The sequence below is a fragment of the Sceloporus undulatus genome, chromosome 5 (assembly GCF_019175285.1).
Source record: "Sceloporus undulatus isolate JIND9_A2432 ecotype Alabama chromosome 5, SceUnd_v1.1, whole genome shotgun sequence".
NCBI lineage: Eukaryota > Metazoa > Chordata > Lepidosauria > Squamata > Phrynosomatidae > Sceloporus > Sceloporus undulatus.
Genome location: NC_056526.1, coordinates 154,270,146 through 154,286,065, shown reverse-complemented (window position 1 = coordinate 154,286,065; position 15,920 = coordinate 154,270,146). Strand labels below are relative to the sequence as shown.

At 36.9% G+C, this 15,920-nt stretch overlaps 1 protein-coding gene across 3 annotated transcripts in view; it reads left to right on the top strand.

Moving 5' to 3' along the window:
- Window positions 1-15,920, top strand: part of PCDH10 (protocadherin 10) — a 66,925-nt gene that overhangs the window by 10,709 nt on the left and 40,296 nt on the right. For all 3 annotated transcript variants that reach the window (XM_042469861.1, XM_042469860.1, XM_042469859.1), the window contains exon 4: window positions 9,162-9,467. In XM_042469861.1, coding sequence (XP_042325795.1) covers window positions 9,162-9,467 — 306 coding nt within the window. The remainder of the gene's footprint in view (window positions 1-9,161; window positions 9,468-15,920) is intronic.

Sequence of the window (15,920 nt, the reverse complement as noted above, 5' to 3'; positions counted from 1 at the left end):
TTAAAATAAGCCACTTTACTTAAGGCAGCAAATTATATTGGCCTGTTACAGACAGGCCAAAATAAAGCTGCTTCGAGTCACTTTGGAGGTATGGTATTTCAATGATGCATGCGTCCTAAGAGTCCAAAAGCCGCACCAAAGCCACGCTCCGGTCCTAAGGACTGGAGTGCAGTTTTGGTGTGGCTTTTGGACTCTTAGGACTCATGCATCATTGAAATACCATACCTCCAAAGTGACTCGAAGCAGCTTTATTTTGGCCTGTCTGTAACAGGCCTATATCTTGTTCTTTAATGTTTCCTATCTCCTTCCCTTTATGTTTTGTTTGACTTACTCATTTTCACTGATTACTTTTGTGTGTCTGTCTGGATTGGTTTCCATAACTGGATTATATTAGTATTCTGAAATTATTAAGATAAGTCACATCAAAAAAATTAATTAATTAATTAAGGATCCAGCCCTATACTCACACTCATAGAGTAAGACCCATTGTACTTAATGAGACTTCAAAATAGATGTAAACAGATTGTGCTATAATTTTCCAGCACTCCTACTGAAAACCCACTTTCTTCATGGAATCAATGAAAAATCTTTTTAAAAAATACATTAAAATGGTCATTTAAAAACCAATGCAAAACCAGCAGCCAAAGACAACAACAGTACAAGAATCTAAAAAACACAACAGCAACAAAACCCTATTAAATGGGAAAACTGGAGTCTGCCCCAATTCCCCAAAGTCTACAATATGTGTGAACTTCCCTTGGAATGGGATCAACTATCATGGTACCATCCTTTTAAAATCACTGTCTTTAATAATTAGTTGCCTCACTTCATTGGAGGAGACATGTGGAGAAGGCTTCAGAAAATGATCCTGATTTTGAATCAGTCTCAGAAATGTTCTAAAGATGGAATACAATATAATATTTAATTGAACACGATCTAGACTAATGTCCAACTCCCCTTGGAATGGGATCAACTATCATGGTACCATCATGTTTCAGTTACAGAAAGTAGGAATTTTCTACATTGCAGTTCCTGGGTTACAATTTGTTGAAATACTGTGGGTTAGTTGCTTATTTGGTTTAATCACAGCTCAATTTAAAATAGCTACAGTAATAATTTACTGAATTATTAGGATTGGGGTTGAACTTTTGCTAAAAGGAAAAGAGAGGGAAAGTAGACATCTAGAAAGAATGAAAGCAAAATCAGTAAATGATTTTTCAGGTGGAGAACAGGCAGCAATTTCATTGAAGAAATGAATTTAACATCCAGGATGGATGCTAAGATTGTGACTGTGATAAAAAGCCCATTAGCTTTCAACAGAGTGGATTCTGCTAGAAAACGCCTTTCTCTGCATACAACAATCTAATGGAGATAAATCCTTCTGAGGTTTGTTTGTGCCTGTGTGCACACACACTCTTGTTTTATCCATAGGTAGAAAAACTCTTGGCTTCTCTTCTGAGACTTCCAACATAGGTGCTAAGTAGTTCTCTCTGTGTTTGTTTGTGGTTTGTGCTGTGTGATGTGAACACCTGTGTTTCGGAAATTGGCCCTAAGCCATTGCCTCATTTCATTTAGGTCTTCACAAATTAAGGAACTAAAGATGATGCTGGGTTGAAAATACCACATTTCAGGAAAATGTACATGTGGGGAAAAGGGGGAGCTCTTTTTAAGACAGTGCATACTTACAGTGCAGGATATTTTCTAGACTTAGATTTCAGACTGCACTGATTGCTTTGCTTAAGAACACAAGTACAAGTGATAAACTGTCATATGAGTGGAACACTGAAGGGTACATAGTTTTCTTATATATGATTGGGTGTTGTTATTTTTTGTTTATGTCTGAGCATCTGTAAGAAAATTATCACTATTAGCATATTACTTAAGCATTTTTTATAAAGGTAATGTACTGTGTGTGTGTGTGTGTGTGTCAGATTCTGTTTCTTGGAAAAATATTTTTAGAAACAGTTCTGAAAACTAGTGTGTTTCAGTTACAGAAAGTAGGAATTTTCTACATTGCAGTTCCTGGGAGGAAAGGGGAAATGAAAATATCAGAATTTACAAAAGGACAGAAAATATTTTCTCCTTTTGCATGTAACAATATAACATGCAATACATCAAATATCATTTTCTCTTTTATTGTCTTGGAAGAAATGAGATTTAACAGGTGTGAAATGTTTCAGTTAGTTCTTTGATAGTATGCAAGCATGTATTTGTTTTTGTTGCTAGTAGCTATCCTTAACGTTGTTCACAATGGTAGAATGTTATAAAACATTAATATTACGGATATTGCCTGGTGGGAGAAGGATGGATGGGAAGGACACATAGAAAGATGGTTGAAAGCAAACGTGAAGACCACCATTACAAATGAAGGCATAAAAATGTTACTCATTGCAGGAAATGGGTATAGTTGGAAGATAAATCTGACAGACTTATTACAGTACTTACAACTGCAATTTTTAATTGGATAATTAGCGAATGATACTTTGAAGATTATTCAAAAGCTCTAGGGGTTTTGTATGCATAGGTTTTCTCTTCTTCTGCGTAATTTAATCAAGAAGTAATAAATCTCAAATATGCATCACATTTGGAGCAAAATATGTGATGTCATGTAAGCCCTAATAATCTATAAAGGCCGAACATTTTGATATTTAGGATGATTTAGTCCAGGGGTGGGTGCATTTAGGTGGGGTTTATTTTCTAAACCTGGAACCTGCCAGGGCTATACAAACTGCCAAAAGTTATGTGAGGGCAGGAGTAAGTAGTGGAATAGACACTTCCACTTGAGCGAAAAAGTATTTTTCTATTAAACAGTGGAAGAGGATCCTCATGACATGTATATAAAAAATAGCAGCTCTTGGCAACTGGGATGACAGGGGATGCAGAAATAGCCTCAGGCACCCACATGGTCTACACTTTGCCTACCCCACTTTAATCTTGTGGTATTGATACACCCTTATCCTTTCATATGATTGCAGCCAATGTCCGTGTTTTACTTTTGAAGTCAGTGCTGGGGAGAGTTTTTTATTAAGATTGTCTCATAGCTTTCTTACTATTTGCAACTAGTATTTTGCTACAATGTTTTCTTCATAATTATAACTTAATTCACATTCATTATCTGGCTAATGATAGTAGATGTAGTGATAGTATATGTTGTCAGAAGATAGCAGATGTTGTCAGAAGATGTGCTAGGCAGAGAAGGACAAAATGGTGTATTTTTATGGTCTATAAATGTATGACATCATATATAAGATAACGCTATCATAGTACTGTACATGAGGTTGGATGTAATATAGATGAATATTAGAATCACAGAATCATAGAGTTGGAAGAGACCGCAAGGGCCATACAGTCCAATCCCCTGCCGTGCAGGAAATCTAAATCAAAGCATCCCCGACAGATGGCAATCCAGCCTCTGTTTAAAAACCTCTAAGGAAGGAGATTCCACTATACTCCGAGGGAGTTTGTTCCACTATTATGGAGGGATGCCTTCTCTTTGTTATTAGAACTGACTTTGGGACAGCTTCTGAAAGCCATATGCCACCTTCACTTTTAAAATCCTAGTTTGGAAGATGTTAAATTAAAATTTCAAATTCTATTCAAGTTTTTAATTTCCAACCACTACCCGAGATCAGAAAGAATGCTAGATCAGTTAGCTGAGAGCATACACACCATATTATGAAAGAGTGAAGGGGCGATAACAGGACTAATAGTTTATGGAGGCCTACAAAGTGATCAGCCATTTCCTCACAATCCTTGTTGGCAGGGCCATTTTGCAGAGCCAGAAGGTTTGCCAAATAGTGTACAAGCTTTGTTTTTAGTTGTAAATCAGCTGAATAGAAGATAGTGATAACAACTGCCAGTGACTATTGATTTCTTTTTACACAATATTTAGCTCCCTCCCCTTAGATTAAAGACTTGCCACAGTGAGCAAAAGGAACAAATGAGTTGATTTTCTTTTGCTGTTCTTTGTTTACAGTATGCCTGTTTTGAAGGAATGGGGTGCAGTTGCTGCCTACAGTGTTTGGATGTATGGAATGGTATAGAAAGGACAGTCTTAAATAAATAGTCTTTGAAGACAAGTTGAGTATACTGATGGTTATATTCAAACCTTAATATGTTTTTTTTTTTAGCGTGGTAGTCTATAAATAAGATCCTCATTTTGCATTAACCCACAGACAAGCAGATAAGAAGAATTTGCAATGAGTGACTTAATTTGGGGAATTTTCTGAATCCAATGAAAAATCCAGTGTGCTATAGGGAATTAAAATATATTATGTCCTATGTAGTGTTTGTGTGTACAAAATCATGGACCTGGCACAGCCAAAAAAGAAAGAAAGAAAGAAAGAAACCCTCACATTCGCATGAATTGGGATGTTTGAGTAGGTGACAGCTACCCCCCCTTTTTTTTTTGGAAGAGAAGTGTTTTCTAATGAACACAGTTTGTACATTTTATACAGCTTTTGTCCAAATAACCCTCACAAATTGTTGGGGGCTGACACTTAGTTTTGTGTGAATTCTGCAGCAAAATGTGCTTATGGATGACTAAAATGTCCGATTTCCCTGGATGAGGGATAAATCAATAGGAGCTGGTGATTAAAATAATTTATTTCATTCTACTGACTTTTAAAGCAATCGAAAAGCAACATGGTAGTCAACAGCAACAAATGAAATGGAGAAAAATCTTTTTTCTGTTTTCCCAAACTGAGGACTCTTGTTAGACATTATAGTAATGAATACCACTCCACTTGATATCCATTTATAATCAAATATTAGTTAAACTGAAATCATTGGCACTTACTCCCAGGTAAAATGTGTGGGATCACAGTCTAAATCTTGTGGCAAGAGAGCGGTGAGATTTGCAAAAATTCAGAACCAATCAAATTCCCAGCCTCTAAGCCATACACAGCCTGTTTACTGAATCTATGCATCACCAGCTGTGCTTCTATTGCTTCAATTCTAGGCCATTATGACGCCATGAAGAAACACCTGTTAGAAGCCATTTGGTAAAATGTCACCATATTATAGACTGTTTAAAACATAGTGAATGCAGAACTGGAATTAAAGTCTGCATATGTGCCTGTGCAATTTTGAAACCAGACACCCCATTTCACTTTATTATATTGTAAGATATAACAGAATCCAGATATCCAAAATCTACAGGCATGGGCAACAGTTGGTATTAGTATAACAATTTCCAAGATTGCTTAGAATTTCTGCTTTCCAGCTAAAAGATTTGCAGTATTTGCCTTTGCTTTACTTCTGTGGAGGAAGCTTTTGACATTTGGACTTCACAGCTGGAAAAAAAAGTGTGGTGAACAGACAGAAACAGTTGCTCTGGGACAACTGGGAAATGTCTCCTCAGATTCTAGAAACATTATACCACCATCTTTAAACAGTGCGGTCCTATACATGTCTGCTCAAAAGTAAATCCCCTTCAGGTCAGTGGAGCTAACACCCAGGTTAATGAGTATAGGACAGAATTACATCTTTATTCTGTTTATTCCCCCCCCCCCCCCCCCCCCCACCCTTCCTGGCAATTTACTTTACATTCAAAATGCCTGCATATAGCCTTTTATTCTAGTTGATGGAGCTATATTTTTGTAATCCATGTTTCAGAGCTTTCCTTTTTATTTTAACAACAACAAACAAACAAACAAACAAAATTGAGGTCCAAAAGCCTGCAGAAATAATCCAGTCTGAGATTGATTTATCTGCTCTGGCTCAGTCCTAGGAAATTATGGGAACTGTAGTTTTGTGAGACATTTAGCCTCCCCTGTTCTTTTCCTAGGATTCCGAAGCAATAAGTGAGGGCAGTTGAAGCAGTTTCAAACTGGATTATTTCTGCAGTGTCTTTTGGACCTAAACCTAAATCTGAAAGATCTATATCTCCTTTCTTACATTCTTTCATTTAAATGATGCTAAAATGGCATTCAGAATAATTTAACACTTTGGCTGAGATCCAGAGATATACTTCAGTGTTAGAAACCCATAGAAACAGGAGTTTTTTTCACCATCTATAGTCCTCTGTGGCATCATAATCCTGTTAAAGATGGTGACCAAGCCATCCCAAGCAGTTTTTTATTAGAGTATATTGAATGGTAAGGGTACAGGAGGAAGGGGGACATTACTGGTTCTTGCAGAAGGACCTGGATATCATGGAGGTCCTGGGCTCTATATGCCACTGAATTTAATGGAACATATTTCTGATAAGTTATACCATATATAAGATTGTTCTGTTGTATTTCTTTGATCCTACATTTCAACACTTGCTAGCAATAGCAGTCTAACAGTGCAATTATGTACATGTCTACTTAGAAATAGGGCACATTATTTTCAGTATCACTTTCTTCCCTGGTGAATGTGTAGATTACAGACTTAAAGTGCTTAACTGGAGTTGAATCATACCTTTAATTTGTAGTAGTGCATTTGTACATTTACATATATTGAATTACACTGTTATTTAATTTGTTTGGTTGACTGCAGTTGGCAGCAGAAATCAAAGGAGTCTGCAGTTTAAAACCTGATATGAACTTGTAAACAGCAGGTAGTTTCAACTAAAAAAGCTAAATTGGCGAAGGGAAATTAAATGGGAGCTTTGTTCTTGGATAATTTAAAAAAACAAACACACACACACACGTTTTTTCACTATAGGAGAAAAATAGCCTTGTTTTATACTGTTCCTAACATTTTGGCATCATTTTCAGAAACTGAATTTCATTCTTACTGAAGCTGTAATGAAATTTGGAATCTTTCTAGATAATATTATGACTTTTCTCCTTACATTTCATTCATTTATTCTAAAATATAAATGCTAATGTGATATTAAAATATTTTCAACTGTAATATCTGCTGGAAAATCGACGAGAAAAATGTATAGACAAATAATACTGCTAAAGAAATGTTGAAATCATTCCTAGATCCCCCTTTTTTTAATTTTAATTCCACCAGCAAAATTTGAGTTGGCAATTTATTTTGCTAACCATTTGTATGTCTTCCATGCCATTCTTCTCCTAACTATTTAATCCCAGCTGCCATTCAGGTTTGCATTCTTCAACAGCTCACCGCTTAGTAATTTACTTCCAGACTTGAGCATGCCAATTATCAGTAGAAGGTTACAATCAAAGCCAGATTTTGTATTGCAAATAGCTTAATTTAAAATAAAAATTGTCATTATAACATGAGATTAATCTGAGGCAAATCCCATTGTATGTTTCCAGTTTTCAAGCACTTGGTAACTTTGTGGGATTTCTTATCTCCAGAAAATTTGCTCAAGCACTGCTTCTACTTACATGCATCAGTTCAAAATTGAAAGGCATAACAGAATTTTAAACATTAATCTTTGCTTCAGGGATATAGCTAATGATGTATTTTGTAGCTTCGGTTGCATACCCTTTTAGCAAAAATGCGGGCTTTTCTCCCCAGAAAATGTAGCCATCTGCCATTTTCAAATTCTAACAAAGAAGAGCTACATAGTTTAAAGGACCTGTGGTAAATAACTCCTAATCTTTACAATTAGTGGTATGCCAACTGAGTGGCAATGCTTTCATAATGCATTGCCAGTAATTCTTAGGCTTGGCCCATGGTTTTGTGAATTTTCAAACTATAGTTTATGGCAGCTTTTGTCAACTTCCTTTTCTGTGGAGGAATGCTTGAAATAATGTTGAGGTCTCAGGGAACCCTTCCATAAAAATTATTATATCTAAAGCTAAAAAAAGTGTGATTGTGATCTCTTGTGGAAATCTTGGTGTCCTTTCATGAAACCCTAGGACTCTAGGGATCCCTGGTTAGAAAGTCTGGTCTATGGTGAAGAACAACTGATGGTGGCTTGGTCATGTGGACTGTTGATTCTAAAAATTAATGTTAAAGTGTTATGGTGTCTGGGGCTCATATGGTGGTGTATGTGTGAAGGTAATGTGAAAGTCAGAGAGCTAGTGGTGTAGTGGTTTGAGGGTTGGACTACAATTCTGGAGATCCGGGTTTGATTTCCTGCTCAGCCATGGAAACCCAGTGGGTGACACTCATAATAGGTTTGTCTTAGGGTTGCTATAAGTCAGAAACAACTTGAAGACATACAATAATAACAAGAATTTGAAGTCACTGTTTTAAAACTAGATTAACATAATCTTCATCTATTAAATTTTATATTCTCCTCTAAAACATTTCATTTAATCCATTCCCCACAGCAAAGCTATGAGAAACAGCTTTCTTCTACTGAACTCTTACTTTATTCTTCTTAACATCACTTTGAGTAAACACTGGTCATTCCATTCTTCTCTAAAGACTTCAGACATTGCTGCTGCTTCAAGAAACCTGCCCCAGTGGTTTAAGTATTCAGTCAGACTATTGAAATTCCAATCGGAAGATAGTCAATGGAGGTCCTGCTTGTCATTTGAAAACGTAATAGCTTTAAAGGATTTGTAAGCAAACTGTTTCGTGTTGGCAAGAGCCTGTGCTTGCTGGTATAGAGTAAACATTAATACATTTGTCAATAGTATCTGGATCTGTGTCACATTGGACTTGAGCTTTCCCCAGTGTCACTAATTACAGTTATTTCACCATAGGCATTTCTACAGCTCCAAATGTGGGTTAGGAGGTTGCTAGAGTAGCAGAAATTATCTTGAAAGAAATGGCAATGAGAATTTTAATCCTTGCTCCAAATACTTGATTTGTAGCCTGTCTATATGTGGATATTTCCAGGGACATCCTCAACTTCCCTCCTTGGTAGTAAAATCTAGGTGAAGAAGAGTAGACAATATTTTCACAATCAGATCTTTTTTAAGCATTGTGTCTCCCCTTTTTTGTCATAGTAAGCCCTTGTTAACTATGACTGGGCATCAGCCTAATGGCAGCAGTTCCTTCAGTGACGTGTTTCTTGATGGCTTGGAGGAGGTTCACATTTTTAATAATAACAATCTCATTTATCATTATTGCTTTGCTAGCTGTGGAGATCTCTAGCACTTCCTTTCTTTTTTAATGCTGATGCTGCCACTATTCTTTTCTTCTTTTCTTTTTGGAAGACAAAATGATCAAATTTCTTTATTGGTAGAATGGTGATTGGAAAAAAAAAAGTATTTTTGACCACCATGCTCATATAAATCTATCAGCAGCTAGTGATGATGCTGAAGATTATATCTGCAGTTTTCTCTCTTTCCTGCTTGCAGGCATGGATCTCTTCTCTAATTGCACGGAGGAATGTAAAGCTTTGGGCCACTCGGACCGGTGCTGGATGCCCTCTTTTGTCCCTTCCGATGGACGCCAGGCTGCGGATTACCGCAGCAATCTTCATGTACCCGGTATGGACTCTGTTCCAGACACTGAAGTGTTTGAAACACCAGAAGCCCAGCCAGGGGCAGAGAGGTCCTTCTCCACCTTTGGCAAAGAGAAGGCCCTTCACGGCACTCTGGAGAGGAAGGAACTGGATGGACTGCTGTCTAATACACGAGCGCCTTACAAACCACCATATTTGAGTAAGTACTGTTCCAAAGGCTGCTAGAGAGTGTTCCATTTATGGGAATCAAACTCCATTCCCCAGTGTGCTTGCTAGGAGTAGAGAAATATACCAGAGGCAATAGGGGGAAAACCCTGAATCCCTTTGGATTGAGAATCACTGAAGAGAGCAATGTTGAATTTTCTTTTTTTTTTTAAAAAAAAAAAACCCAAACATCTGTGGCATTTAAAAATTTATCACCTCTAGGAACTTGTTGAAGATGGATCGGTAAAAACAAAATGCCTATGCTGATTTTTTCTGGAACTGATGCCTTAGTGATTTTTCTTTCAAGTAAATAATTAGCAAGACAAGTATTTCTTCATATTTGTAGCTATCTGTGGTGCCTCTTGATTGAAACTTCTTGCTGCACCAAACTGTTTTGTACCATGGATGGTTTGTTCCCATTGAGCAAGGCCTGGAGATCATCCTATGTGAGTCATATTTTCCTGCTGTTCCCTCCACCTTTTATTTCCTTGGACTTGAATATTCTATTCTGATGCTTCTTGATAGTGTGGTGTTTATATATGACAAAGAAGAGAAGCTTGGGAAAGTTATTTCATTATTCATTTCAGATACTTTGCTAGGTGGAGTCTACTGAAGTCACTCTTTGGCCCAAGATGCTATATCATTATCTTTACCAGCACTTTATATTTTATTATGAGATCATAAAAAGTCTTCCTTTGATTACAAGTCTGTATGATGATTCTAATCGTATGTGTGACTGGGTCTTTGGAGAGCAACATAGTATTAGTAAGAACTTTGCCTTGATTTAGTAAGTTTCAGTGGCTTCAAAAAGAGATTGTTTTGAAATCAAAATTATAACAGTGGTTATGTCACTATTCAAATACATAGTCACATGTTTCATACTTCATTTTGGTGAGGTTTTTCTTTTAAACAAAAAGGAAACACGCCCCTCTCCATTTCAGTTTTCTCTCTTGGGGATAGTCTATTGTAAAATGGTAGTTCTGTCTATTAGTCTGATTTATTATATTATATTATATTTCAACTTGTAGACTGAGTTGAGCAGAGCAGAAGTTGAGCAGAGCAGAAATAAATCAGCCTTGTGATTTATTTATTTAGTTACCAGCTCCTAATGTTGAAGCACATAACTTTTTCTGAAACAGCCAGCTAGGCTGCCTTTGAACTTAATGATTTAGAGGAGAAAAGCTTGTGTTCATCTCATGAGCCATTTCAAGAACTTCCTAGACTGTGATACTACTTTTTAAGTCAAATGTTCTTTTAACAACCTAAATTCCAATGTTCCCATCCCATTGCATTGTATGTCTCTTGGCACCTAGGCTTGATCATTTTATAAAACAATCAGATATTTCACTTGAGTAGCTGAAGAGCTATCTTTACAAGGACAAACTGATATCTGAATTTATATAAAAACAGTTTGTCATTAGAATCCATCACTTTCTTATGCCGTTGTATATTTGATATGGAGTACACTATAAGCCAGCTTTCTTCTAGTTTATTTTCTTGCAAGTCTTTAAAGCATTTTTTGTATTTGATATATATTTCAGGTGTGAGTTGGGAAAGGGAAAGGATCATCTTGTTTTGTGATAATGGGATTACATTCTATCCTATACTCTGCTAAACCTATAATCTACTATTACATAGCTGGTTTTGTTATATTTACTTGCAATTATTACTTCTTTAATAGAATATTGGGTTTTGAAATGCATATAAAGTAGGGGTTATTTAAAAAAGAAGAAGAGAAAGCTATTGAAGTATTTTGTAGAGCTGTAAAAATATTCCACAGTGAATAACATTCATTGAATTCAACAAGTGAAGAGACCGTTCTCAGTTCAATTCTAAATAAGCCAACAGAGTGGTAACCATGGCAGAGCTAGCAGCTGAGTAATAGTGACCACAATGTAATTAAGTTTACTGTTCTCTTGGGGCAGATTGCAAACAAAAAAACCGATTAAAGAAACATTGAAATCTACAAAAGGAATTAAACAAACACATAATTGAGAAAACACTAAATCTGCAGTTAAAGCATTAATCAAATCAATGCTGGGTTCATGGAGCTGTGTACTTGAGTTAGAAACATTTTTATTTCACATTTTGTTTTGTTTTTAATTTATGAAAGAATGAGCAACATGCTTAGTTTATTGGTCAGAACAAATATTTATTACCTAGAAGAGGTGTAATTAACTGCTAGAGATGGAGTGAGACATATCTAGAACTTGCCTTAACACCCCCCCACCACCCCATGTATCTGTTTGCTTCCAATATTTTAGTCCAGTTTATTCCAAAATAAGCCAGCTCCATTTGAGTTTAATAGAGAGATAGGTCTCAGAAACAGTGTTCAGAGCAACGGAAAGGAACACTGAAAAGGCTACAGTGTATGAGCACATGCCATGTGTAATCACATGCTAAATTGGTAATTAAGAAGGAAGCATGGATTGGTAGATGTGAGAAATAAGTAGAGATTGGAAGAAACCCCTTGCAGGGGTTTCATTTTATAAAAAAAATCATTTGAAAACAGTAAAATAGTTTCTTAAAAACAAAAACCAAACCTCTAAAACATCAAAATGGCCATGAAGTAATTTATGCCTCCCCCATAATGTTTAAATGCTTTTTAGTATGTAGAAAAAAAAAAGAAAAGATAATGCAAAAGTAAAAGAATGTTGCCGCCTTGTCAGTCCTAAAGTGATGTATACAGATAGTTTGTTCTAGTAATACATTACTTCCAAAGTCTGGGAAGAAGGTAATTTAGGCTGTGTGTGAGTGCCCTGCTCTTGTCAGTAGTTGCTGGTTTAATTCCATCATGTTAGCCACAGAATGCATGTATAACAACATGTATTCCACATGACAAAACTGCAAGGTACATAACAGATGAATAGCTTTACAAAGTAAGTAGGAAACATAAAGTGAATTATTGTTAATTGAAGAAAATAGAGTGTAATGTATTTCTAATACAACTTGTCAGTATGATAAAAATGAATATCTTGACCACCACTGAACATTATTTGAAAGGTTGAGAAAATGCATAGAATTGATCTGGCTTATGGATCAGTTTACAGGTTTAAGTACATCTTGAAGAAGTTGATAGGACAGATGTCTACATTTTATAACTTCTTATCAGGTAACAATGAAGAGGCTGTATCTGAAGAAGAGAAGTCAAGTGACAAAGTGCTGGAACAAATTGACACTTTAAATAAAAATAAGTTGCTTACACCAGATGGTGTTCATCCAACAGATGAAAGAATTTTCATCTGAAATGTTGACTTGGTTTCCAAAAATCCCAGTCTAAGGGTACAGTGTCTCATGCTCTAGATAAAATTAAATTTAGAAAAAAATATTTCACTTTAAAATACTTTTAAATCTTATAACCATAACAAATACTATTAGTTTAGAAAATTAATGTTAAAATACAAGAGAATGCACAAGAGCTGGAACTGTTAAATCACCAGAGAGAGAAGAACGAAGTGTATTCTTTCTAATCATATTGATCAAGGCAAAATTGGAGAAGAGGAGCTATGTGTTATCAAAGCACTGTATCTCCACTGATATGAATGATAGATTCTGTTTTTACAGAGGATGTTCTGGAGAAAGGAAAACTATTAATGAACATATGTTTCATAACAGCAAAAAAATCCCCACTGTGTTTGTGGGCAAGAGTGGGGCAAAAATGTAAAAAAAAGTAGCAAGAGGATAAATGGGGAGAGAGTAGTCCCTAGAAGAAATTAGACATTGGCTGAGATCCTACATGGCTGAGTATAAGGGTGACCAGAATGATGAAAGGCCTGGAAACCATGCCCTATGAGGACTGGCTTGAAGAACTGGGTATGTTTAGCATGGGGAAAAGACATTTAAAAGGTGACATGAAAGCCATGTTTAAGTATATGAAATATCATCATATTAAAGATGGAGCAAGCTTTTCTTCTGCTGCTCCAGAGACTAGGACACAGAACAATGGTTTCAAAATACAGGAAAATAAATTACACTTAAGCATTGGTAAGAAGTTCCTGATGGTAAGAGCTGTTCAACAGCCGAATATGCTGTCTCAGAGTGTGATGGAGTCTCCTTCTTTGGAGGCTTTTAAACAGAGGCTGGATGGCCATCTGTCTGGAATGCTTTGACTGTGTACATGTCAGGTGGTTGGATTGGATGGCCTGTGAGCTCTCTTCTAACTCTATGATTCTGTGATTCTATAGAATCTTCATTAGGGCTTTTCTGTTACCAGCCCTAGGATTACCCTTTGTTCTGTGATAGCTTCTTCCATAGCCATTCTATGGCTGGTGGAAAGCAGGGAAATCAAAGAAGTGTCTGCTGTGTCTCTATAGCCAAATGAAGACTGAAGACATATTCCACCAAAATTTGCTAGCATCTTGCAGAGGTCTCTGCAGAGTTATAGCTATGGGAGTTATGGTACTATGACCAGATGCTTCTGTGATCCCCTTTGCTCTCCACTAGCAATGGATTGGTGGTGGTGGTGGGAGCTTTTGCACCACATTTAGATGGAGAAAGAGAAAAAACCCATATACAAATATAAAATGGGCTTCTTGTTGTTGTGCCTCTTCAAGTCTTTCCCAACCTATGGTGACCCTAAGGTGAATCTATCATGGGTGAACCTGTCTTTGCAAGGTAGGCAGAAAGGGTTTGTCTTTGCCTTCCTCTGAGTCTGAGAGAGTATGACTTGCCCAACCAATAGATTTCCATCGTTCAATAGGTATTCAAACTCTGGTCTTTAGAGTCATAATCTAGTGCTCAAATCATTGCACCACATTGCTTCCATATATCGCTAACAGGATGTTGTCCACTGTGCATCAAATTTTTAATTTTAGCTTGAAGAGTCTGAGATAGCAGAGACACATAGTGCTTTGAAAGCAGATAGATGTGGTTCTTTAAAGTAGAAATGTGATATTCTGTTTCAGTTCTTCAGCTGACTATCAACAAAGAACCAAAGTAAGTAGATTCTAAGAATTTTGGACCATAAAACCTATAGTGGTCAATAACACTAGTCCAATAGTGGTCAATGACACTAGATTTGACTTTATAGCAAAGTCACAGAACTAATTCTGTCATAAATGATTGCAAATCCCTGGAACCAGATGCATCAGTACATTGCTGTTTAAGGGGAAAGCACAACTGGTTTCTTTAAAATGCTATGCTAGCCTTTGGTGACCAAATCATACCTGATGGTATTTTATTAGACTCAAGTTGGCATGCATTTTAAATGTCTAGGTGAAGAGTGGCTACAGTCTTTCATATATGACCCTAGTTTTCTTGCCTTCATGCCAGGTAAAATTCAATCATACATTCAACAGCCTTTTACATTTCAGCTGATGAGTTATAAAAGGTTACTTATTGCTACCCACATTCATTGAGCCACCAATACATTGGGTCTTCTCAGGTCCATAGCTGTCCCAAAGCTGTCTTTCACACCTTAAAAAGCTAAACTTGATTTTTAAAAAAATCAATAATGAAGGTCAGGAAACTCTTAGGAGTACCATTCAGTGCAATGCAAGAGACTGCAGTTAAAAGTGAAATAGAAGAAAATCGTTTAGCATTTGTGTTCATGCTGTAGGAGCTTTTAGATCTTCTATGTCAGAGGTGGGGAAGGTGTATCCTATAGGCAACATGTGCCCCCAGCTCCATTCTGAAGTCCCCAAAGCCCCTAATGCATCATAAATGAAACCAAAGTCATCACCACAAAAAAATCTGTGGCAAATTGAAGCTATAGATTATATTGCAATCTGTTCCTTGCTCTACCCCTCTTTCCTTTTAATGATAATACCTGCTGGAGGAAATGCGGGTTTAAAAGCTTCTAGGGAGAAGCAGGGGATTAGAATTATATAGCTCCAAGGCTATACAAAAATTTTCGGTTTCCTTTAATGGCAGTGCTGCCAGCATTGGTGGGAATAAACAAAAGCTGCCAACTCACTGCTCCTAAATCCATTTCTGTGATGTATTCAAAATGAAACCAATTCCAACAAGCTCAAAGCCAAACTAACTCTGTCCCGGGACAAAGACTTGCCACACTGCAGAATTAAAGCAATTTGACACCACTCTAACTTCCAAGACTCAATGGTCCAGAATTCTGGAATTTGTAGTTTGGTGAGGTACCAAAGCTTTCAGACAGAGAAGGCTAAATATTTCACAAAACTTCAAATCCCAGAAATTCATAGCATTATTATGTCAGTTAAACTGGTGTCAAACTGCTTTATTTCTGCAAGTGTGGCAGCACTTAAAGAGAGACTGAGAGGCAGTGCACACCGGCACTTTTTGCCAGTCTGACTGCAGAGTAGGGCTGAACTAGGGCTGAGCATCCACATGCCTCAGCCCTAGTTTCATTGCTCGGCTGCCATCATGGCACGCACCCATCCATATGGTGTGCAACATGATGACGTCCATGGCACACAGCACCCAAACAGTGCTGTCTGGAAGGGGAATCATCATGGCGTGTGTGTGCGCCAAT